The sequence below is a fragment of the Anolis sagrei genome, chromosome 8, assembly GCF_037176765.1.
Source record: "Anolis sagrei isolate rAnoSag1 chromosome 8, rAnoSag1.mat, whole genome shotgun sequence".
Taxonomy (NCBI): Eukaryota; Metazoa; Chordata; class Lepidosauria; order Squamata; family Dactyloidae; genus Anolis; species Anolis sagrei.
In genome coordinates, this window is record NC_090028.1 from 7,675,968 (window position 1) to 7,699,824 (window position 23,857).

The 23,857-nt window shown below is 43.9% G+C and overlaps 1 protein-coding gene across 1 annotated transcript in view; it reads left to right on the forward strand.

Annotated features, from left to right (window-relative positions):
• PHAF1 (phagosome assembly factor 1) overlaps positions 1-6,572 on the forward strand; it is a 110,958-nt gene extending 104,386 nt beyond the window's left edge. The window contains exon 17 of the mRNA XM_067471011.1: positions 1,557-6,572. Coding sequence (XP_067327112.1) covers positions 1,557-1,646 — 90 coding nt within the window. The 3' untranslated portion in view covers positions 1,647-6,572. The remainder of the gene's footprint in view (positions 1-1,556) is intronic.
• Positions 6,573-23,857: the final 17,285 nt, after the last annotated feature.

Sequence of the window (23,857 nt, forward strand, 5' to 3'; positions counted from 1 at the left end):
AACCGAGAATATTATCAGACCACTGCCCCATAGAACTTACACTTAACAAATCAAAGAGAACCTATAGATGGAGACCAAATGACAGCCTCATAAAATCTGAAGAAGATATACATAAAAATAAAGAAATATTAAAGGAGTACTTTCAAATTAACTTATCTAAAGAAGTACCATTACAAATAGTCTGGGATGCCAGTAAGGCTGTAATGAGAGGGCACCTTATCCAACAAAACACGTTCAAACAGAGATTAGAGAGGCAAAAAATGGAAAAGGTAACCCAACAGATAACTATGCTGGAGGGAAATTTAAAACAGAACCCTACTGACAAAAAGAAAGAACAGGACTTAAAATTCTGGCACACCCAAAGAGAAAAGCTAGAAACAGAACAATTGGCTAAACAATTGAAATTTATTAAACAAAAAGATTTTCAACATGCAAATAAGCCGGGACGCTGGCTCTCCAGGAAGATTCAGCAGAAAAAACAGAGGCAAATAATAACAGAAATAGAAACAGAGGGCAAATAATATACAAATAATCAAGATATCATGAAGCAATTTCATAAATATTACCAAAAACTTTACACCAAAGACCAAATAAAAAAAGAAGAGGTCATGTCTTTTTTGAACAAACAAAATCTATCAAAAATAACAGACCAACAAAGACAAAATCTGAACAAAGAAATAACTGAGGAAGAAATTAAAAATGCAATTATGAGAATGGATGGAAATAAAGCGCCGGGCCCAGATGGCTTTACAGCCTCTTACTACAAAGTTATGAAAGATGAACTGACCCCGCACCTACGAAAACTAATGAATGGGATTTTAAACGAGCAAAATAAAATACCAGAATCATGGAAAGTAGCCCATATTACAATGATACACAAGGAAAATCAAGACCCACAAGATGTTAAAAATTACAGGCCTATCTCACTTTTAAACACCGATTATGAAATTTTTACGAGTATTCTTGCGGAAAGATTAAAGACTTTTTTAAGCGAATGGGTGAAAGAAGAACAATCAGGCTTCCTCCCAAATAGGCAGATCAACGATAATGTGAGAATTATATTAAATACAATTGAATACTTTGAAAAACACAATCAGGAAGAATTAGCTCTACTCAGTTTAGATGCTGAAAAAGCATTTGACAATTTGAATTGGGATTATTTAAAATTGCTAATGAAAGAAATGGATTTTGGATTTCAATTCATCAATGCTATAGACGCAATATATGACACCCAAGAGGCTAAAATGTTAATAAATTCACAAGAGTCAAAAAGTATAAAAATAAGCAAGGGAACAAGACAGGGATGCCCTCTTTCACCCCTTTTATTCATAATGGCAATAGAAACTTTATTAAATAACATAGAACTGTACTTTCAACCAGTTTTTACACAATGGGGTTACAGACAATGCAATCCTATCTAACAGTGTATTATCTACCTAACATTTTCTGCTTACACAACCCAATAATGTTATGATTTTTTTTAAAATGAGCTATAGGAAATTGCAGCCATTTTGGAGAAGTTTTTACCCCTGTGTTCCTTTGGTTTTCCTGTCCAGGTGATGCAGAACAATCACATTGCGTCCGTAACTCTGTACGGCCCCGCGAGGCCCAGCGGCCAGTTGAAAACGGTGGATCTCCCCCAGTGAGCAATATGGGCTAACCGAAATGCTACCAATTTAGTAGTACAGCGTGCCTTGATTTGCTACCACTTAGAGTATGGGAAAAGAAGCACGGTATGGTTGGATATATATGTGTGTGTGTGTGTATGTGTCTATATATGTGTGTCTTCAATACAAAAACCCTGTCTGTCCCCTCCCGGGCATGGAGGAGAACAGGGGATTCCTCTTGACGGTCCGTTGCATGGGACGAGTGGCGGCTGTGAGCGGATACGAGTGCCTGCCACACGACCGGCGTTTCTCTCCTTAGCTGCACATGTCCTCTATTCCAACATGGGAGATTTAGGACTGGTCTGGTTTATTTCCCTGAGCCGGAAGAAGGCCGAGCTTAAAAGAAGAGGGCACACAAATGACTGCACGACTTAGAAGCACAAACTCTCTGAGCCTTGGGGCGTCTGGGAGCAGGTCTTGGATCTAATTATACATGTTTATGTATATATATATTATTTTTTCCCCCAGTCTGTGCTTGTGTTAACTGCAATGATAATGGTGGTCGATTTTTTTAAAGGTAAAATTGGGTGCGCCTATGCACGTGCAGAATTTATACATTGATGTATATATATATATATAAAGAAATTAAGTACTTGGGTATTTCTGTGGCTTAAGGACATTGTACCAAATGTGACACGTATGTACATATAACATGTCCGTGATTTCAGGCACCACATGTTTGCCTGACGTGGAAACTAGCGCAAAGCAGCATGTGCGTCAGGCTCGGTTGTAACATTTGTTTTGCACTACATACACTTTAATTACTTGATATAAGGCATTTTAATCCTTCACTGAAGAGCATCGGTGTACTGGGTGTGCTGGTTTATTTAATTGTTCGCCATGCGCAAAGCTTATTTATACCGTGGGGAAGGAAAACCCACCTTTTCTGCACTAATATTTACTTGACATGCTGAAGCGACTCATTTTCTGCCATGCCTGGTTAACATACTTGTGGTTTTATACATACACAGAGAGATGTAATTTTCCAAAAGGAAAAATGGAAGTCAATTGAATTCCTATAAATTACGGTTTTGATGCCATTCCCCCTCTACACACACACAAACACACACTTTTTGTACTTTTGCCTCACTTTTGCAATGGTTTGACGTATATCAGATGAGTACTTCCCATGTTCCTTTCTTATAAAGGAGTCTTTGGTGTTGGGACACTTGGAGTACAGTTTTCATAGCATCGATTCAACACCAAGATGACGTTGAAGGAAACGGCCTTGTCGTAAGGCAGGCCTGAATGTCTTGGCAGGAATGAGGGGCCTAAATTAAAATGGCCTCAACCTCTTTAGCACCTCGCTTCAGGTTTTCAAGAGGGCACCTTTCCTTCAAATCGAGCCACAAAGCGGATTAGCCTGAACTTCCCAGCTGTCCCTCAATGTCGTGGTGAGTTGTAGTTCTTTTCTGCGGGAAAGAAGTGCCTCAGCTCTTGCCTCCGCTGCTCTTTCTTTTTCTTTGCCTCTGGGTTGCCTCCTTCGTCTCCTCCTCCTGTGGAAGGGATAATCGCCAATTTACCTCATTTGTGAGGGAGAAACTTAGGACTTCATCACATGCGATAAGTAAAGCGTTGGGGATCATAATCCAAATGTCTCATAAAGTTCCAGAGGTGACAAAGTCCAGGAACAGCCAGAAATCCTAGGTAGAGCAAAAGTCCACAAGCAAGAAGACATAACTAGTAAAAACTTGAACATTGAGTACATGAACAGGAACATAGAAATCTTCCATGATATATTAAATCCAAAACCAAGGCTTGAACCAAGAACAAGAGAACTCAGGCTTAGCTTTTCGCTCTTAACGCAGCATTGTGTTACCCTTAAGGTAAACAACTTGTTTATTAGACACCCATGAAAGCATTACGTCTCTCCTGTGACTTTTCTCCACAACTTTCCCACGTAATTTTTCTGACCGATGCAATCTATTTTTGGCTCCAAATTGTAAACAAAGACTTTTGTTGATCTCCGTAGCTACAGGTGGTTTCTCCTGGGAACCCTTCTTATAACTCAGCTCTTCACTCAATTCCTTATCTGCTGTTGCTACTTCTGACTCCTCTGACTGGACTTGAGTCTCTGCACTTTTCGAGCCAGTTTTCTCACAGAGAGAACCATAATTTCCCAGACTTGATGGCCCATCACTTTGTGCCTCAGGAAAGCCCAAAATCCTTACTAAATCACTAATCAAACCATCAGCCTCTGGCTGATCTACAACAGTTTTCCCCGAGGAGACGACATAGGTGACCCAGATGCAAACAAAACAAAAGAGCAACGGAGCCAAGTTAGTTTAGTATCTTTGGTGCATTGCAAAAAGAAACGTAAAGAGGCAAAAAATTTGAAAGGGAGGATGGTGGGTATGCATTGCGTATGACTTCCCTCTAACTACGGCTTAGGTTCGGAGCCTCTGCAAACCACACCAAATTCTAGTGAAGGCCATATCCGTCCCGCGAGCCGCATGTTGTGCAGGCCTGATGTAAGGGATGTTTTTCGGGGAGATACCCACGGAGTTGATGGGGTGTGCCCTGGGTTGTTATACATCAGGCACGGGCAAACTTCAGCCCTCCTTCCAAGTGGGTTGTAGGTTTTTTCGGGCTATATGGCCATGGTCTAGAGGCATTCTCTCCTGATGTTTCGCCTGCATCTATGGCAAGCGTCCTCAGAAGTAGTCACCTCACTACCTCTGAGGATGCTTGCCATAGATGCAGGCGAAACGTCAGGAGAGAATGCCTCTAGACCAGTGGTTCTCAACCTTCCTAATACCGTGACCCCCTTAGTAGAGGTCCTCATGTTGTGGTGACCCCCAACCATAACGTTATTTTTGTTGCTACTTCATAACTGTAATTTTGATACTGTTATGAATTGTAATGTAAATATCTGATATGCAGGACCAAATTTGGCACAAATACCTGATACGCCCAAAATTTGAATACTGGTGGGGTTGGGGGTGATTGATTTTGTCATTTGGTAATGCTGGAGTTGCTGGGATTTATAGTTCACCTTAAATCAAAGAGCCTTCTGAACTCCATCAATGATGGAATTGAATCAAACATGGCACACAGAATTCCCATGACCAAGAGAAAATATTGGGAAGGTCTGGTGGACATTGACCTTGAGTTTTTGGAGTTGTAGTTCACCTATATCCAGACTGTGGACTCAAGTAATGATGGATCTGGATCAAACTTGGCACAAATACTCAATATGCCCAAATGGCTGGATGGCCATTTGTCAGGGGTGATTTGAATGCAATATTCCTGCTTCTTGGCAGGGGGTTGGACTGGATGGCCCATGAGGTCTCTTCCAACTCTTTGATTCTATGATTCTATGAAATGTGAACACCGGTAGAGTTTGGAGAAAATAGACCTTGCCATTTGGGAGTTGTAGTTGTTGGGATTTATTGTTCACCCACAATGAGAAAGCATTCTGAATCCCACCAATGATAGAATTGGACCAAACTTTCCACACAGAACCCCCATGACCAACAGAAAATACTATATTTTCTGATGGTCTTTGGCGACCCCTCTGACACCCCCTCGCAACCCCCACAGGGGTCCCGACCCCCAGGTTGAGAAACACTGCTCTAGACCATGGCCATATAGCCCGAAAAAACCTACAACAACCCAGTGATTCCGGCCATGAAAGCCTTCGACAATACTCCTTCCAAGTGTTTTGGATTTCAACTCCCACAGGTGGTTTTTCCTGGGAACCTTTCTTATTACTCAGCTCTTCACTCAATTCCTTATCTGCTGTTGCTACTTCTGGCTCCTGTGACTGGCTTTGAGGCCAGTCACAGGAGTTGAAATCCAAAACACTTGGAAGGAAGGCCGAAGTTTGCCCATGGCTGTTATACATGTAGCACATTTCGAGGAGAGTGATGGAGAGAAAAACAGCCTCTTTTATTGCTCTTTTTTAAAATACATCCATGCCAAAATGTTAGCCAAAGAGGTCCTTAATCTAGTTTCAACATTTCTGTACATAACGTCCTGATATACCTACCGCACACAATCTCCCCTCCTGGCTGACAGGATTTCAGCCGCTTCGAGTAAAAGATGTCGCTGCTCCGCGCTTCGTTCTCCCAGGTAAAGTGAGCAACGCGCAGCTTTCTTAACCAGTCTTATTGTCGGGATAAATAATGTCTCTGTCTGTTTGTCTGCCTCGGTCCCCTTTGAAATAAAACCCCTTTTTGAAAATAATGGAAGAAATAGAGAGAGAAAAGAGAAATGTATAATTTTCCCCCATTTTTTAATATTTTGGTGTAGCGACTTGTGATATACATACATATATATATATTATAGATGACTTTTTTGTGGGTTTTGCAAACAAACAAAATGTGTGTACAGATTTTTGTAAATACGGAAAACGAAACTTTTTTGGTAATTTTAACTCCGTGTACAGTGTAATCTTGTATAGTTTATCACGAAATGAGGGATGGGCGATTTCTCGAGTGCCGAGTACAAAGTTTTGAATCCTGGACCAGTAGCAGGGATAAATGTGGCGCGTGGGAATTGGGTGCGTTGTTGTGTGCATTGGCGAGTGTGCGAGACCTCCTTTTGGCCATTTCGTCTTCCTGTCTACTGTGACATTCTTTCACTTAAGAGTCAAAATAAAGGAACGTCCCATGGAAAACGTTATGGATATTGGGGTGGGGGAACTGTATGGTTTTCCTTTCTTCCTGGATGTTCCCCCTCTTCTTCTTCATGATGTGTTGTTTTTCCAGTGATCATTGCTTGCTGAGAAATTTCCCCCCGAGACTCTTTGTTTCTTCTCTTTCCGATACAAATCCTGTTTTTCATAACTTTCCTGTAAATTGTATGAAATGCCTCAGTAGCATGTACATTGAAAGGACAAATAAAACAAAGCTCGGTTGCTGTGTTGTTATAATACAGTGGCTGGGTGTGTGTATTTTGCAATTTGTGGTGAGTCCTTTGCAGGGCCGTAGCCAGAAAAAAATTTCGGGGAGGGTTGACAATTTTGAGGGGGGGGTGTGACAATTTGGGGGGGGGGTTGAAAATTTTGGGGAGGGTTGAAAATTTCGGGGGGGGGGGTTGAAACCTGCCTCTTAGCTCACGCTGAAGCAAAGAGCACAGCAGGGGGCAGAACAGCCTTCAATAGCCTGCATCTCCACCCCTGTCAACCACCTCCACCAAGTCTGGCCTCCTTAATGAGAGCATTCAACACACACACCCCCAACTTGGTTGCTTCGCTACATCGGCTATTGCTGCAAGTAATGACAGTGTGAATAAATTGTCAATATTTGCTTGAGATAGTGCTTATAGTTCTGGAGGGACTCTTAATTTTTTGTGTCTCATAGACTTAGCAGCATGGGGATTGGGTTAACCAGTTAAAATTCATGAGTAAACCAGGTTTTTAAAAAAAATCTGAAACATTTCGGGGGGGGGGGTTGAACCCCTAAAACCACCCCCTCGCTACAGGCCTGGTCCTTTGATTCCCTTCATTGAGTTAATCTCATATTTGATTTTCTGGAATTGCTCTTCCAGCAGTCACCAGCCAATAATAATAATAATAATAATAATAATTCTTTATTTATACCCCGCTACCATCTCCCAAAGGTCTCGGTGCGGCTTACAAGAGGCCGAGTCCAAACACATCAGTAAAAAAGCAACAACAACAATACAGACAATAAATAAACTAGGTTCTTGTGGGTTTTTTCGGGCTATAGAGCCATGTTCTAGAGGCATTTCTCCTGACGTTTCGCCTGCATCCATGGCAAGCATCCTCAGAGGTTGAGAAGGTCTGTTGGAAGTAGGAAAAATGGGTTTATATATCTGTGGAATGGCTGGGGTGGGGCAAGGAGCTCTCCCCTGCTGCAGTTAGGTGTGAATGTTTAGCTGATCACCTTCATTAGCATTTGAAGGCCTGCCTGAGTCTCCCAGCAACAGATTTTCCCAGACTCAGGCAGGCCTTCAAATGCTAATGAAGGTGATCAGCTAAACATTCACACCTAACTGCAGCAGGGGAGAGCTCCTTGCCCCACCCCAGCCATTCCACAGATATATAAACCCATTTTTCCTACTTCCAACAGACCTTCTCAACCTCTGAGGATGCTTGCCATGGATGCAGGCGAAACGTCAGGAGAAATGCCTCTAGAACATGGCTCTATAGCTCGAAAAAACCCACAAGAACCTAGTGATTCCAGCCATGAAAGCCTTCGACAATACAATAAATAAACTCATAAACAAAGCAATAAACAGTAACAATAACACCACGGCGCATTAAAAACCTATGGCAGGCCAATTGTAATAATTAAAATTTTAAAAAGTGCTGGGCATGACAAGGTGACATATAACTAGGATGGGTATTTGGAGAGAGATCATTAGTAAAGTGTGATTGGGGACATGTTGCTTAGGGTTTCCTTATTCTGGGAAGGCACACTGGAACAACCACGTTTTCAAGCTCCTCTTAAAGACTGCCAAAGTTGGGGCATGCCTAATGTCCTTGGGGAGCGTGTTCCAGAGTCGAGGGGCCACCACCGAGAAGGCCCTCTCCCTTGTCCCCACCAATTGCGCTTGTGATGGAGGTGGGATCGTGAGCAGGGCCTCTCCAAATGAACGAAGAGATCATGTGGGTTCGTAAACAGAGATGCGGTCATGCAGGTAGGCGGGTCCCAAACCGTTCAGGGCTTTGTAGGTAAGAACCTGCACCTTGAATTGGGTCCGGTAGATGAATGGCAGCCAGTGGAGCTCCTTGAACAGGAGGGACTGCTCTCTGTAAGGAGCTCCAGTTAACAACCTGGCTGCCACCCGTTGGATCATCTGAAATTTCCGGGCCGTTTTCAAGGGCAGCCCCATGTAAAGTGCATTGCAGTAGTCCAGTCTAGAGGTGACTAAGGCGTGGATCACCCTGGCCAGATCCGCCTTCCCAAGGTATGGTCGCAATTGGCGCACGAGTCTCAATTGTGCAAAGTCCCTCCCGGCCACCACCGACGCCTGAGCCTCAAATGTAAGTGACGAATCCAGGAGGACCCCCAAACTGCGGGTCCTCCTGGATTCAATCTCTTTTGGTGTAACATTAGAAAATGTTGACTATTTCCGCTCCCTTGGCAGCCACCTCTCCACAAAAGTCAACATTGACACTGAAATACAACACCGCCTGAGCTCTGCAAGTGCAGCATTTTTCCGAATGAAGCACAGAGTGTTTGAGGACCGGGACATCCATAGGGAGACCAAAGGGGCTTGTTTATAAAGCCATTGTCCTCCCAACCCTGCTATACACCTATGAGACGTGAACTATTACAGACGTCCCATGCAACTCCTAGAACAGTGGTTCTCAACCTTTCTAACACCGGAACCCCTAAATATGCTTCCTCATGTGGTGGTGACCCCCAACCATAAAATTATTTTTGTTGCTCCTTTATAACTGTAATTTTGCTACTGTTACGAATTGTAATGTAAATATCTGATAGGCAGGATGTGCTTTCATTGTTACAAATTCAGCATAATTAAACCATTGTAATTAATCAGAAAAATATGATTGGGGGAGTATGGAAAACAGATGATGGGATTTGCAGTACCTTCAACCGATTCAACTCTGACTTCCACAGACCACTGATACCTCCACACAGAACTCCTATGTCAAACAAAAAATACTGGAGGAGTTTGGGAGGAATTGACAGTGATTTAGCGGAGATGTAGTTCACCTACATCTGGAGAGCATTGTGAACCCAAACAACTATGGATCTGGACCAAACGTGGCACAAATACTCAATATGCCCAAATTTGAACACTGATGGAGTTTGGGGAAAATAGACCCTGACATTTGGGCGTTGCAGTTGCTTGGATGTATAGTTCACCTGCCATCAAAAAGCATTCTGAACTCTGACAATCATGGAATTGATCCAAACCTGGCATACAGAACTCCCATTACCAACATAAAATACTGGAGAAGTTTCGGGAAAATATACATACCTTGACATTGCATTCTGGAGTCTGGGCCCAGATCCGGCAGGGAAGCTCGTGCCTCCGGCAAGCCCGGCAGGCAGTGAAAGCTGGCACGGGAGGATCCCCCACGCGGCCTGGCCTTACGTGGAGCCTCTTGCCTGGTACACATCCCTGCCGGATGGCACGAAGGGGTCCTCGCCTTCCCCCGCGCTCCTGCCGCTCAGCGGGAGCGCGAGGGTGGCGAGAGAGGCTTCGTGCAAGGCAAAGCCATGCGCAAAGGGCCCTCGCCACCCCCGCGCCCCTGCCGCTCGGGGCCTGCAGCCATTTTGAAGAGGCGGAGGTGGCGGGGCCAACCGAGGCGCCTTCACCACCCCCAGAAAATGGCCCAGCGACCCTCCTGGGGGTCGCGAACCCCAGGTCGAGCACCGCTGTCCTAGAACAATTCCGTCAGCGTTGTCTCTGAAAAATCCTTCCAATCTCTTGGGAAGACAGGCAGATAAATGTCAGTGTGCTGGAAGAAGCAAAGACCACCAGCACTGAAGCAATAGTCCTCTGCCATCAGCTCCGCTGGACCAGCCATGTTGTTCGAATGCCCGACCACCATCTCCCAAAGCAGTTGCTCAAGAACGGAAAACAGAATGTTGGTTGGCAGGAGAAGAGATTTAAATATAAGCCCAAAGCCAACCTTAATAACTCTGGCATAAACACTGAGAACTGGGAAGCCCTGCCCTTGAGCGCTCCAGCTGGAAGTCAGCTGTGACCAGCAGTGCTGTAGAATTTGAAGAGGCACAAATGGAGGGCAAAAAGAGAAACGTACCAAGAGGAAGGCACATCAAGCCAACCCCGACCGAGACTGCCTTCCACCTGGAAACCAATGCCCTCACTGCGGGAGAACATGCGGATCAAGAATAGGGCTCCACAGTCACCTATGTACTCACCATGATCTTGGAAGACAATCCTACTCGGACAATGAGGGATCGCCTAAGTAAGTAAGTAAAGTAAGTTGATTTATTTTACTTTAGAGCAGAGCTTTCCAAATTGTGTGTCGTGACAAATCAGTGTGTCACGCAAATTATAACTGACACAAATCTTAGAAACGTATGCTATCTTACACGTGGTGTATTTTGAAAAATACTTATGGAAGATCTTCATGAGAGATGTTGCGTCTCCATACATAGCATTATTAAAAGGTATGTATGTGCCCATATCTCATACCAGGGATTGGTTTTACTTGCAGTTTGCTAGTGAAACGGAATGACTGTGTCGCAAAATGATGTACAGCAGTGTTTCTCAACCTGGGGGTCGGGACCGCTGGGGGGGGGGGGGGTCGCGAGGGGGTGTCAGAGGGGTCACCAAAGACCATCAGAAAACACAGTATTTTCTGATGGTCATGGGGATTCAATGTGGGAAGTTTGAGCCAATTCTATCATTGGTGGAGTTCAGAATGTTCTTTAATTGTAATGAACTATAAATCCCAGCAACTACAACTCCCAAAAGTCAAGGTCTATTTTCCCCAGACTCCACCAGTGTTCACATTTGTGCATATTGAGTATTTGTGCCAAGTTTGGTTGAGATCCACCATTGCGTGAGTCCACAGTGTTCTCTGGATATAGGTGAACTACAACTCCCAAACTCAAGGTCAATGCCCACCAAACCCTTCCAGTGTTTTCTGTTGGTCATGGGAGTTCTGTGTGCCAAGTTTGGTTCGATTCCATAGTTAGTGGAGTTCAGAATACTCTTTGATTGTAGGTGAACTATAAATCCCAGCAACTACAACTCCCAAACTCAAGTTCAATGCCCACCAACCCGTCTAGTGTTTTCTGTTGTTAGTCATGGGAGTTCTGTGTGGCAAATTAGGTTCAAATCAATCGCTGGTGGAGTTCAGAATCATAGAATCAAAGAGTTGGAAGAGACCTCATGGGCCATCCAGTCCAACCCCCTGCCAAGAAGCAGGAATATTGCATTCAAATCACCCCTGACAGATGGCCATCCAAAGCTTCCAAAGAAGGAGTCTCCACCACACTCCGGGTTAGAGAGTTCCACTGCTGAACGGCTCTCACAGTCAGGAAGTTCTTCCTAATGTTCAGATGGAATCTCCTCTCTTGTAGTTTGAAGCCATTGTTCCATTGCGTCCTAGTCTCCAAGGAAGCAGAAAACAAGCTTGCTCCCTCCTCCCTGTGGCTTCCTCTCACATATTTATACATGGCTATCATATCTCCTCTCAGCCTTCTCTTCTTCAGGCTAAACATGCCCAGCTCCTTAAGCCACTCCTCATAGGGCTTGTTCTCCAGACCCTTGATCATTTTAGTCGCCCTCCTCTGGACACATTCCAGCTTGTCAATATCTCTCTTGAATTGTGGTGCCCAGTCTCCTACTGTTAGCTGTCCAACACGGAGCTGGACACCAAGAATACTAACAACATAGACTCAAAGGTTATGGTCAGATTGGGGTACAGTTGGTTGGGACTCAGCTGCATTAAAATCACAACTGACCAAGAGGTCATGAGTTCGAAGCCAGCCCGAGTCAGAGTGAGCTTCCGGCCATTTGTCTAGCTTGCCGTCATTCTTTGCAGCCCAAAAGACAGTTGCATCTGTTAAGTAGGAAATTTAGATACCGCCTATGTGGGAAGGCTAATTTAACTAATTTACGATGCCATAAAAAACTCCAGCAGCATGCAAAAGAATGAGGAAGTACTCCATCGGCGTCACAAGTGAATGGTGAAGCGACAGCTCCCCTGGTGGACGGAATTCAAAAAGCATATACTCATGAAGCTGGAAAGTTAAATAGTCTCTGTGTCTCTGTCTATATATGTTGTGTGTCTATGGCGTTGAATGTTTTGCCATGTATATGTGCATTGTGATCCGCCCTGAGTCCCCTGAGAAGGGTGGAATATAAATGCTGTAAGTAAGTAAATCTATATAAATAAAAATGTAATGTTCATCCGGGCACTTCCTGCTGAGCTGCTCTAGCCCTGAGGCATTGCCTTGCCTTAAACCTTTATTTATTTACTAGCCGTCCCCTGCCACATGTTGCTGTGGCCCACTCTGGTGGTCATGGGGGTTCTGTGTTCCGTTTGGCCCAATTCTATCGTTGGTGGGGTTCAGAAGCTCTGTGAATGTAGGTGAACTATAAATCCCAGCAACTTCAACTCTCAAATGTCAAGATTCTATTTTCCTCAAACTCCACCAGTGTTCGCATTTGGGCATATTGAGTATTCGTGTAGTGTTTGGTCCAGATCCATCATTGTTTGAGTCCACAGTGATCTCTGGATGTAGGTGAACTACAACTCCAAAACCAAAGGACACTGCCCACCAAAACCTTCCAGTATTTTCTGTCGGTCGTGGGAGAACTGTGTGACAAGTTTGGTTCAATTCCATCATTGGTGGGGTCCAGAATGCTCTTTGATTGTAGGTGAACTATAAATCCCAGCAACTTCAACTCCCAAATAACAAAATCAATTTTTTTGAGTGGAGGACATACATTGGGTTGTTGGGTGTCATGTATCCAAATTTCGTGTCAATTCGTCCAGTGGTTTTTGAGTTATATTCCACAAATGAACATTACATTTTTATGTATATATACTAGCTGTACCCGCCAAGCGTTGCTGCGACCAACTGTCCTCTTTCTTTCCTTCTTTCCCTCCTTCCTTTGCTTCCTCTTTCCTTCCTTCCCTTTTTTCTTTCCTTCTCTCCTTCCTTCCTTCTCTACCTTTCCTTCCTTCCCCCTTTTTCTTTATCTCTTTTTTCTCTCATTTCTTCTCTACTTCCTTCTTTCATTTTTTGCTTTCATCCTTCCTTCTCTCTTTGCTTCCCTCCCTTTTTCTCTCCTTTCCCTCCTTCCTTCACTCCCTCTTTCCTTCCTTCCTTCCCTTTTTTCTTTCTTTCTCTCCTTCCTTCCTTCTCTACCTTTCTTTCCATCCCCCTTTTCTTTATCTTCTTCTTTCTCTCATTTCTTCTTTCCCTACCTCTTTCCTTCTTTCCTTCCTTCCTTCATTTTTTGCTTCCATCCTTCTCTCTTTCCTTCCCTCCCTCTTTCTCTCCTTCTTTCCCTCCTTCCTTCACTCTCTCTTTCCTTCCTTTCCTTTTTTCTTTCCTTCCTCTCCTTCCTTCCTTCTCTACCTTTCCTTCCTTCCCCCTTTTCTTTATCTTCTTCTTTCTCTCATTTCTTCCTTCCCTGCCTCTTTCCTTCCTTCCTTCGTTTTTTGCTTCCTTCCTTTGCTCCCTCTTTCCTTCCTTCCCTTTTTTCTTTCCTTCTCTCCTTCCTTCCTTCTCTACCTTTCCTTCCTTCCCCCCTTTTTCTTTATCTCTTTTTTCCTCTCATTTCTTCCTTCCCTATTTCCTTCATTCATTTTTTGCTTCCATCCTTCTCTCTTTCCTCCCCTCTCTTTTTCTCTCCTTTCCCTCCTTCCTTCACTCCCTCTTTCCTTCCCTTTTTTCTTTCTTTCTCGCCTTCCTTCCTTCTCTACCTTTCCTTCCTTCCCTCTTTTCTTTATCTTCTTCTTTCTCTCATTTCTTCCTTCCCCATCTCTTCCCTTCTTTCCTTCCGTTTTTTCCTTCCATCCTTCCTTCTCTCTTTTCCTCGCTCCCTCTTTCCTTCCTTCCCTTTTTTCTTTCCTTTTCTCCTTCCTTCCTTCTCTACCTCTTTCCTTCCTTCCCCCTTTTTCTTTTCCTTCCCCTTTTTCTCCTTTTATCCTTCTCTACCTCTTTCCTTCATTCTCTCTTTCCTTCTTTATTTCCCTCCCTTTCTCTCTCTCTCTTTGTTTCTTTCTTTCTCCCTTTCTTTCCCTCCCTCTTCCTTCCCTTTTTTCTGTATCATCATTTAGCTTTTTGTCATTTAGCTTTTGGGGTTTTTTAAGTCCTTTTCACTGTTTTGGGTTTCTTTTTATATAAGTTATGGTCACTCGTTGGTCTGTTAGGGGTATAGTGTCCAAATTTCGTGTCAGTTCGTCCAGTGGTTTTTGAGTTCTGTTAATCCCACAAATGAGCATTACATTTTATTTGTATAGACTAGCTGTCCCCTGCCACGCATTGCTGTGGCCCACATGGGGGTTCTGTGTGGGAGGTTTGGCCCAATTCTTCCTTCCCTTTTTTCTTTCCTTCTCTCCTTCCCTCCTTCTCTACCTCTTTCCTTCCTTCCTTTGCTTTCTGCTTCCATCCTTCTTTCTCTCTTTCCTTATTTCCTTCTCTCCCTCTTTCTCTCCTTCCTTCGCTCCTTCTTTTCTTCCTTCCCTTTTCTTCTTCCCTTCTCTCCTTCCTTCTTTCTCTACCTCTTTCCTTCCTTCCTTTGCTTTTTGCTTCCATCCTTCCTTCTCTCTTTCCTTCCCTCCCGCTTTCTCTCCTTCTTTCCCTCCTTCCTTCGCTCCCTCTTTCCTTCCTTCCCTTTTTTCTTTCCTTCTCTCCTTCCTTCCTTCTCTACCTCTTTCCTTCCTTCCCCCTTTTTCTTTTCCTTCCCCTGTTTCTCCTTTTATCCTTCTCCACCTCTTTCCTTCCTTCTCTCTTTCCTTCTTTATTTCCCTCCCTCTTTCTCTCTCTCTCTCTCTCTTTCTTTCTCTGTCTTTCTTTCCTTCCCCCTTTTCATCTTCTTCTTTCTCTCATTTCTTCCTTCCCTATATCTTTCCTTCCTTCCTTCCTTTTTTGCTTCCATCCTTCCTTCTCTCTTTCCTTCCCTCCCTCTTTCTCTCCTTCTTTCCCTCCTTCCTTCGCCCCCTCTTTCCTTCCCTTTTTTCTTTCCTTTCCTCCTTCCTTCCTTCTCTACCTCTTTCCTTCCCCCTTTTTCTCCTTTTATCCTTCTCTACCTCTTTCCTTCCTTCTCTCTTTCCTTCTTTATTTCCCTCCCTCTTTCTCTCCCTCTCTCTTTCTTTCTTTCTCCCTTTCTTTCCCTCCCTCTTCCTTCCCTTTTTTCTGTATCATCATTTAGCTTTTTGTCATTTACCTTTGGGGGTTTTTAAATTCCTTTTTCCTGTTTTTGGGGGGGTTATAAGTTATATAAAGGTAAAGGTAAAGGTCCAGTCATGTCTGACTCTGGGGTGTGCTGCTCATCTCCATTTCTAAGCCGAAGAGCCAGCGTTGTCCGTAGACACCTCCAAGGTCATGTGGCCGGCATGACTGCATGGAGCGCCGTTACCTTCCCGCCGGAGCGGTATCTATTGATCTACTCACATTTGCATGTTTTCAAACTGCTAGGTTGGCAGAAGCTAGGGCTGACAGCGGAACCCCCCCCCCCCCCCAAAAAAAAACAGGAAAAAGTTATGGTCACTCGTTGGTCTGTTGGGATATAGTGTCCAAATTTCATGTCAGTTCGTCCAGTGGTTTTTGAGTTACGTTAATCCCACAAACGAACATTACATGTTTATGTATATAGATGTTGACTTTGTCGGTCTGTTCCATCGCATTTCCTGTTTGGTTACAACAGAGTGCAGGACGTACTGAGGATCTGCATCCAACAATCGGCACGGATCATACATACCTTACTACAACTCAACCTGAAATGAAATAACCACGTCTCCCTTCCCTCTTCAGAGCCCTGCTTCAATTTCCTCCCTTGCATTTGCTATTTTCCCTGTGTTAAATTTTGCATTGCGATGCTAGATTTAATTGCATTGCGATGCTAGATTTAGTTAGCTAGATCTGGGTCTCTTTAGATATTTTTATGCTAAGAGAGTCCTGCATGTTTTGAATGTTTACTCTGTGCTCCGTGAATATTAATAACAGCCTAGTCAAGAGGAATGCATGTTCAGTGGTGCAGTTTAACTCATAAGGAAGGCCTGAAGGCTTAGATGCTTATATAACCCGTAGTTATGACTTCTTGCCCTAAATTCGTAACCTAAAGGCATGATTCCAGATCTCATTACTCCTCCTGTGTTCTCAAAGTAACTTCTGTCCACTACATCCGAAAGCAATGCTTTGATTCATAAATAATCCATATATGCGTAAACTGACTGTTGCTGGGTTGCTGTGAATTTCGTCGGGCTCTTTGGCCATGTTCCGGTAGCATTCCCTCCTGACGTTTTGCCTGCATCTGTGGGTAATGGCATCTTCAGAGGTTCTGTTGGAGGTTTATTTATTTATTTATTTCGTGTCAGGGCAGCCAGTCAATTATATTACATTTCTAACAGAACACAGCAAACAAACAGACATAATACGAAATTTGTGAGTTTGGTAGTTGGTTAAATGTCCTTTGACCAGTATCTGGCCACTTGGAGTGCCTCTGGGGTTGCCGCAAGAAGGTTATCTCTGGATGTAGGTGAACTACAACTCCAAAACCAAAGGACACTGCTCACCAAACCTTTCCAGTATTTCTGTTGGTCATGGGAGAACTATGTGCCAAGTTTGGTTCAATTCCATCGTATGGCAGGGCTCAGGTTGCATTGCAGTAGGTGGCTTGTGGTTTGCTCCTCTCCACACTCGCATGTCAAGGATTCCACTTTGTAGCCCCATTTCTTAAGGTTGGCTCTGCATCTCGTGGTGCCAGAGCGCAGTCTGTTCAGCGCCTTCCAAGTCTCCCAGTTTTCTGTGTGCCCAGGAAGGAGTCTCTCATTTGGTATCAGCCATTGGTTGAGGTTCTGGGTTTGAGCCTGCCACTTTTGGACTCTCGCTTGCTGAGGTGTTCCACCAAGTGTCTCTGTAGATCTTAGAAAACTATGTCTAGATTTGAGAAAAATGTATAATATCACAAAGGACTACCACCTCCTGCTACAAAACAGGAGCTTTTTTGTTGAGTTCCAGGGCCAGAGAAGCAGATGGCGGAAACAGAAGAACGGCCTGCCTCAGGGGAGCGTGCTTGCTTCATCCATGTTCAGCATCTACACAAATGACCAGCCACTGCCCGAAGGGACAGAGAGCTTCATCTATGCTGATGATCGTGCCATTACTGCTCAAGCAGGGAGCTTTGAGATGGTTGAACAGAAGCTCTCCGAAGCTCTAGGTGCTCTTACTGCCTATTACAGGGAAAACCAGCTGATCCCCAACCCATCTAAAACACAGACAAGTGCCTTTCATCTCAAAAACAGAGAAGCATCCCGAGCTCTGAAGATCACCTGGGAAGGAATCCCACTGGAGCATTGCAGTGCACCCAAATACCTGGGAGTCACTCTGGACCGTGCTCTGACCTACAAGAAGCACTGCCTGAACATCAAGCAAAAAGTGGGTGCTAGAAACAATATCATACGAAAGCTGACTGGCACAACCTGGGGATCACAACGAGATACAGTGAAGACATCTGCCCTTGCGCTGTGCTACTCTGCTGCTGAGTATGCATGCCCAGTGTGGCACACATCTCACCACACTAAAACAGTGGATGTGGCTCTTCATGAGACATGCCGCATTATCACGGGGTGTCTGCGCCCTACACCACTGGAGAAATTACACTGTCTAGCTGGTATTGCACCACCTGACATCCGCCGGGAAGTAGCAGCCAATAGTGAAAGGACCAAGGCAGAGACATCTCCAGCTCATCCCCTGTTTGGGTATCAGCCAGCATGTCAACAACTTAAATCAAGAAATAGTTTTCTAAGATCTACAGAGACACTCACTGGAACATCTCAGCAAGTGAGAGTCCAAAAGTGGCAGGCTCAAATCCAGAACCTCAACCAATGACACCCCGTGATAATGCGGCATGTCTCATTAAGAGCCACATTAAGAGCCAGCACGTCAACGATTTAAATCTAGAAATAGTTTTCTAAGATCTACAGAGACACTCTGTTGGAGGTAAGGCAAGTGGAGCGTGTATAAATCTCTGGAATAATGTCCAGGGTGGGAGAAAGAACCCTTGTCAGTTGAAACATTCACACCTAGCTCCAGCAAACAAGAGTCCTTTGTCCCACCCTGGTCTTTCCACAGATATATAAACCCTTTTTCCTTGTTCCAACAGACCTCACAACCTCTGAGGATGCTTGCCATAGATGCAGGCGAAACGTCAGGAGAGAATGCCTCTAGAACATGGCCATATAGCCTGAAAAAACCTACAACAGCCCAACCCTTGTCTGTTTGAAGCAAGGGCTCGGAAAGGGCAGGGCCTCAAGGGCATTCAGGGGAGTCAGAAGCAGCAACAGCAGATAAGGAATCGAGTGAAGAGCTTATATTTCTGTGGAATGTCCAGGGTGGGAGAAAGAACGAAATGTCAGGAGAGAATGCTTCTGGAACATGGCCATACAGTCCGGAAAACACACAGCAACCCAGTGATTCCAGCCATGAAAGCCTTCGACAATAAGATGGAAGCATCTTCACAAATACTCCAGAGCACTGTGTTGTGTCCTATTGCTTTCCCTTTCCAAATGGGAACAGGGAGCAGATTGTACCATTAAGTTGGTAGAAAGCAAGGTTAAGAAGGTCTGCAAACACTTAGAAACAAATGCGGTCATCGCTAATAGTCAACATGGCTTTATCAAAAACAAGTCATGCCAGACTCATCTGATCTCTTTCTTCGATAGAGCTACAAGCTGGGTAGATGCGGGGAATGCCGTGGATGTAGCATACCTGGATTTCAGGAAGGCCTTCGACAAGGTCCCCCATGACCTTCTGGCAAGGAAACTAGTCCAATGTGGGCTAGGCAAAACTACGGTGAGGTGGATCTGTAATTGGTTAAGTGGACGAACACAGAGAGTGCTCACTAATGCTTCCTCTTCATCTTGGAAAGAAGTGACAAGTGGAGTGCCGCAGGGTTCCGTCCTGGGCCCGGTCCTGTTCAGGATCTTTATTAATGACTTAGATGAAGGGCTAGAAGGCAGGATCATCAAGTTTGCAGACGACGCCAAATTGGGAGGGATAGCCAATACTCCAGAGAACAGGAGCAGAATTCAAAACGATCTTGACAGATTAGAGAGATGATTGGCCAAAACTAACAAAATGAAGTTCAACAGTGACAAATGCAAGACACTCCACTTAGGCAGAAAAAACGAAATGCAAAGATACAGAATGGGGGACAATGCCTGGCTCGAGAGCAGTACGTGTGAAAAAGATCTGGGAGTCCTCGTGGACAACAAGTTAAACATGAGCCAACAATGTGATGTGGCGGCAAAAAAAGCCAATGGGATTTTGGCCTGCATCAATAGGAGCATAGTGTCTAGATCTAAGGAAGTAATGCTACCCCTCTATTCTGCTTAGGTTAGACCACATCTGGAATATTGTGTCCAATTCTGAGCACCACAATTCAAGAGAGATATGCTGGAATGTGTCCAGAGGAGGGCGACTAAAATGATCAAGGGTCTGGAGAACAAGCCCTATGAGGAGCGGCTTAAGGAGCTGGGCATGTTTAGCCTGAAGAAGAGAAGGCTGAGAGGGGATATGATAGCCTTTTATAAATATGTGAGAGGAAGCCACAGGGAGGAGGAGGGAGCAAGCTTGTTTTCTGCTTCCTTGGAGACTAGGACGCAGTGGAACAATGGCTTCAAACTACAAGAGAGGAGATTCCATCTGAACACGAGGAAGAACTTCCTGACTATGAGAGCCATTCAGCAGTGGAACTCTCTGCCCCGGAGTGTGGTGGAGGCTCCTTCTTTGGAAGCTTTTAAGCAGAGGCTGGATGGCCATCTGTCAGGGGTGATTTGAATGCAATATTCCTGCTTCTTGGCAGAATGGGGTTGGATTGGATGGCCCATGAGGTCTCTTCCAACTCTTTGATTCTATGATTCTAAGGCCTTTTCTGCTCTCTGTATTTATATATTCTCCACCCCTTTTCCCTTGCTCTTACCATCAGCCTGCGCAGCATTATTTTGCTGGGAACTGATTCCTCTCTTAATTGGAAACATATTTTTCTCTTGTCGGGAAGAAATCAAGTTATGTGATCGGAATTGCAATTGCTGGTCTCTGCTTCTTTTTCTGTCTTTCTCTGAAATCCACCCTTTGCTGTCTCTTTGATGTTGGTAGGACATTGGTTGGAGACATCTCAGGAGGACAACACTCCTTCCATGTATGGTTCATGAAATTGGAAGAGACAATAAGCAACATGTATGTAAGACTGTATCTACACTACCATATAATCCAGAATTATCCAAGCAGATGATCCACATTTTCTGCTTTGAAGTGGATTATATGAGTCCACACTGCCACATAATCCAGCTCAAAGCAAATAATCTGGAATTTATATGGCTAGATCTACACTACCATATAATCCAGAATTATCCAAGCAGATGATCCATATTTTCTGCTTTGAAATGGATTATATGAGCCCACACTGCCATATAATCCAGTTCAAAGCAAATAATCTGGAATTTATATGGCTAGATCTACACTGCCATGTAATCCAGATTATCGAAGCAGGTGATCCACATTTTCTGCTTTGAACTGGATTATATGAATCTACACTGCCATATAATCCAGTTCAAAGCAGACAATCTGGCTTTTATGTGGCAATGTAGAAGGAGCCTATGGCTGGTTCTGCACTGCTATATAATCCATATTATCTGCTTTGAACTGGATTATATGGCAGTGTGGACTCATATAAACCAGTTCAAAGCAGAAAATAGTGGATTCTCTGCTTTGATAATCTGGATTATATGGCAGCGTGGATCTAGCCATAGGCCTCTTCGTCACTGCCATATAAAATCCGGATTATCTACTTTGAACTGGATTATATGGCAGCGTGGACACATATAATCCAGTTCCAAGCAGAAAATGAGGACCATCTGTTTTGATAATCTGGATTATATGGCAGTGTAGAACTAGCAATAGGTCCCTTCTACACCTCTATATAAAATACATATCTGCTTTGAACTGGATTATATGGCAGTGTGGACTCATATAATCCAGTTCAAAGCAGAAAATGAGGATCATCCGCTTTTCATAATCTGGATTATATGGCAGTGTAGATCCAGCCGTAAACCCCTTCTGCACTGCCATATAAAATCCAGATTATCTGCTTTTAACTGGATTATATAGCAGCGTGGACCATTTGTTTTGATAATCTGGATTATATGGCAGTGTAGATCCAGCCATAGGATCCTTCTGCACTGTCATATAAAATCCAGATTATTTTATTTGAACTGGATTATATGGCAGTGTAGATTCATATAATCCATATTATCTGACATATAAACCAGATTATCAAAGCAGATAATCCACATTTTTTGCTTTGAACTAGATTATATGAGTCTAAACTGACATATAATCCAGTTCAAAATGGAAAATGTGGAACATCTGCTTTGTTAATCTGGATTATATGGCAGCGTGGATCTAGCCATAGGTCTCTTCGTCACTGCCATATAAAATCCGGATTATCTACTTTGAACTGGATTATATGGCAGTGTGGACACTTATAATCCAGTTCCAAGCAGAAAATGAGGATCATCCGCTTTTCATAATCTGAATTATATGGCAGTGTAGATCCAGCCATAAGCCCCTTCTGCACTGCCATATAAAATCCAGATTATCTGATCTGTACTAATTTACATGGCAGTATGGACTCATATAATCCAGTTCAAAGCGGAAAATGTGGATCATCTGCTTTGATAATCTGGATTATATGTCAGTGTAGATCTAACCATCAACCCATTCTGTACTGCTATATAAAATCCAGATTATTTTATTTGAACTGGATTATATGGTGGTGTAGATTCATATAATCCAGATTATCAAAGCCGATAATCCACATTTTCTGCTTTGAACTGGATTATATGAGTCTACATTGCCATAAAGTCCAGTACAAAGCAGATGGTCTGGATGTTATGTGGTAGTATAGAAGAGGCCTAGGGCTGAATCTGCACTGCTATACAATCCAGATTGTATTGTTGAAGGCTTTCATGGCCGTAATCACTGGGTTGTTGTAGGTTTTTCGGCCTATAGGGCCATGTTCTAGAGGCATTTTCTCCTGATGTTTCACCTGAATCTATGGCAAGCATCCTCAGAGGTAGTGAGGTCTATTGGAACTAGGAAACTGGGTTTATATATCTGTGGAATGACCTGAGTGGGGCAAAGAACTCTTGTCTGTTGGAGCTAAGTGTGAATGTTTCAACTGACCACCTTGATTAGCATTTGATGGCCTGGCAGTGCCTGGGGCAATCTTTTGTTGAGAGATGTCCCTGCCTGCTTCCTCTCTGTTGTTTTGCTGTTGTAATTTTAGAGTTTTTTAATACTGGTAGCCAGATTTTGTTCGTTTTCATGGTTTCCTCCTTTCTGTTGAAATTATCCACATGCAGATTATCTGCTTTGTACTGGATTATATAGTTCAAAGCAGAAAATGTGGATCATCTGCTTTGATAATCTGGATTATACGGCAGTGTAGAATCAGCCTTAGATGTTACTTGTCTCTTCCAATTCTATGAACCATTCATGGAAGGAGAGCTGCCTTACGAGATGCCTCCATCTCTTGTTTGAATAGGGCAACATTGCTGGTTCTCAGCCCATTCCTATTTCTCATCCACTTAATCACAGTGTTCAGAGCTGACTCAATAACTACATTCATCACTTGACACTGGTTCGTGAAAACTAAAAAGTTTTAATGCAATGTCGGCTAGTGTGTAAGCAATGTATGCCTGTATGATGAGGTTGGAGTAGGTGGCTCTTGTGGCCTCTTCTAGCTCTAGGAATAGTGCAGATTTTTTCCGAATGAAGCAGAGAGTGTTTGAGGACCGGGACATCCGTAGGGAGACCAAGGTGCTTGTTTACAAAGCTATTGTCCTCCCAACCTTGCTATACGCCTGCGAAACATAGACTGTCTACAGATGTCACATGCAACTCCTGGAACGATTCCATCAGTGTTGCCTCCGGAAAACCCTACTAATCTCTTGGGAAGAGAAGCAGACAAATGTCAGCGTGCTGGAAGAAGAAGCAAAGACCACCAGCATTGAAGCGATAGTCCTCCGCCATCAACTCCGCTGGACCGGCCACGTTGTCTGGATGCCCGGCGACCGTCTCCCAAAGCAGTTGCTCTACTCCGAACTCAAGAACGGAAAATGAAAAAGATGGGCTCAAAGCCAACCTGAAAAACTTTGGCATAAACACTGAGAATTGGGAAGCCCTGGCCCTTGAGTGCTCCAGCTGGAGGTCAGCTGTGACAAGCAGTGCTGTAGAATTTGAACACATAACAAATTGTTATTTGGGCTTGGCCTCATGTAAGCTGCTCCAAGTACCCATCGGGGAGATGGTGGCGGGGTATTGTTGGGGTTCAGCCTGATCCTGATCTGTGTGAACCGGATTCTCTGATAGTTTTTCCAACTGAGCAAGCTTTCCCTGACCCTGACAGTGTGGAATCTGTTGTTGATGCTGAGGTCAGCGGGGATGAAAACGAAACGCAACAGCTGGAGGAAAATGTTTTAGAAGTTAGCCGTGATATCTCTCCACCTGGGGTTTTTAATGAGGACCGAA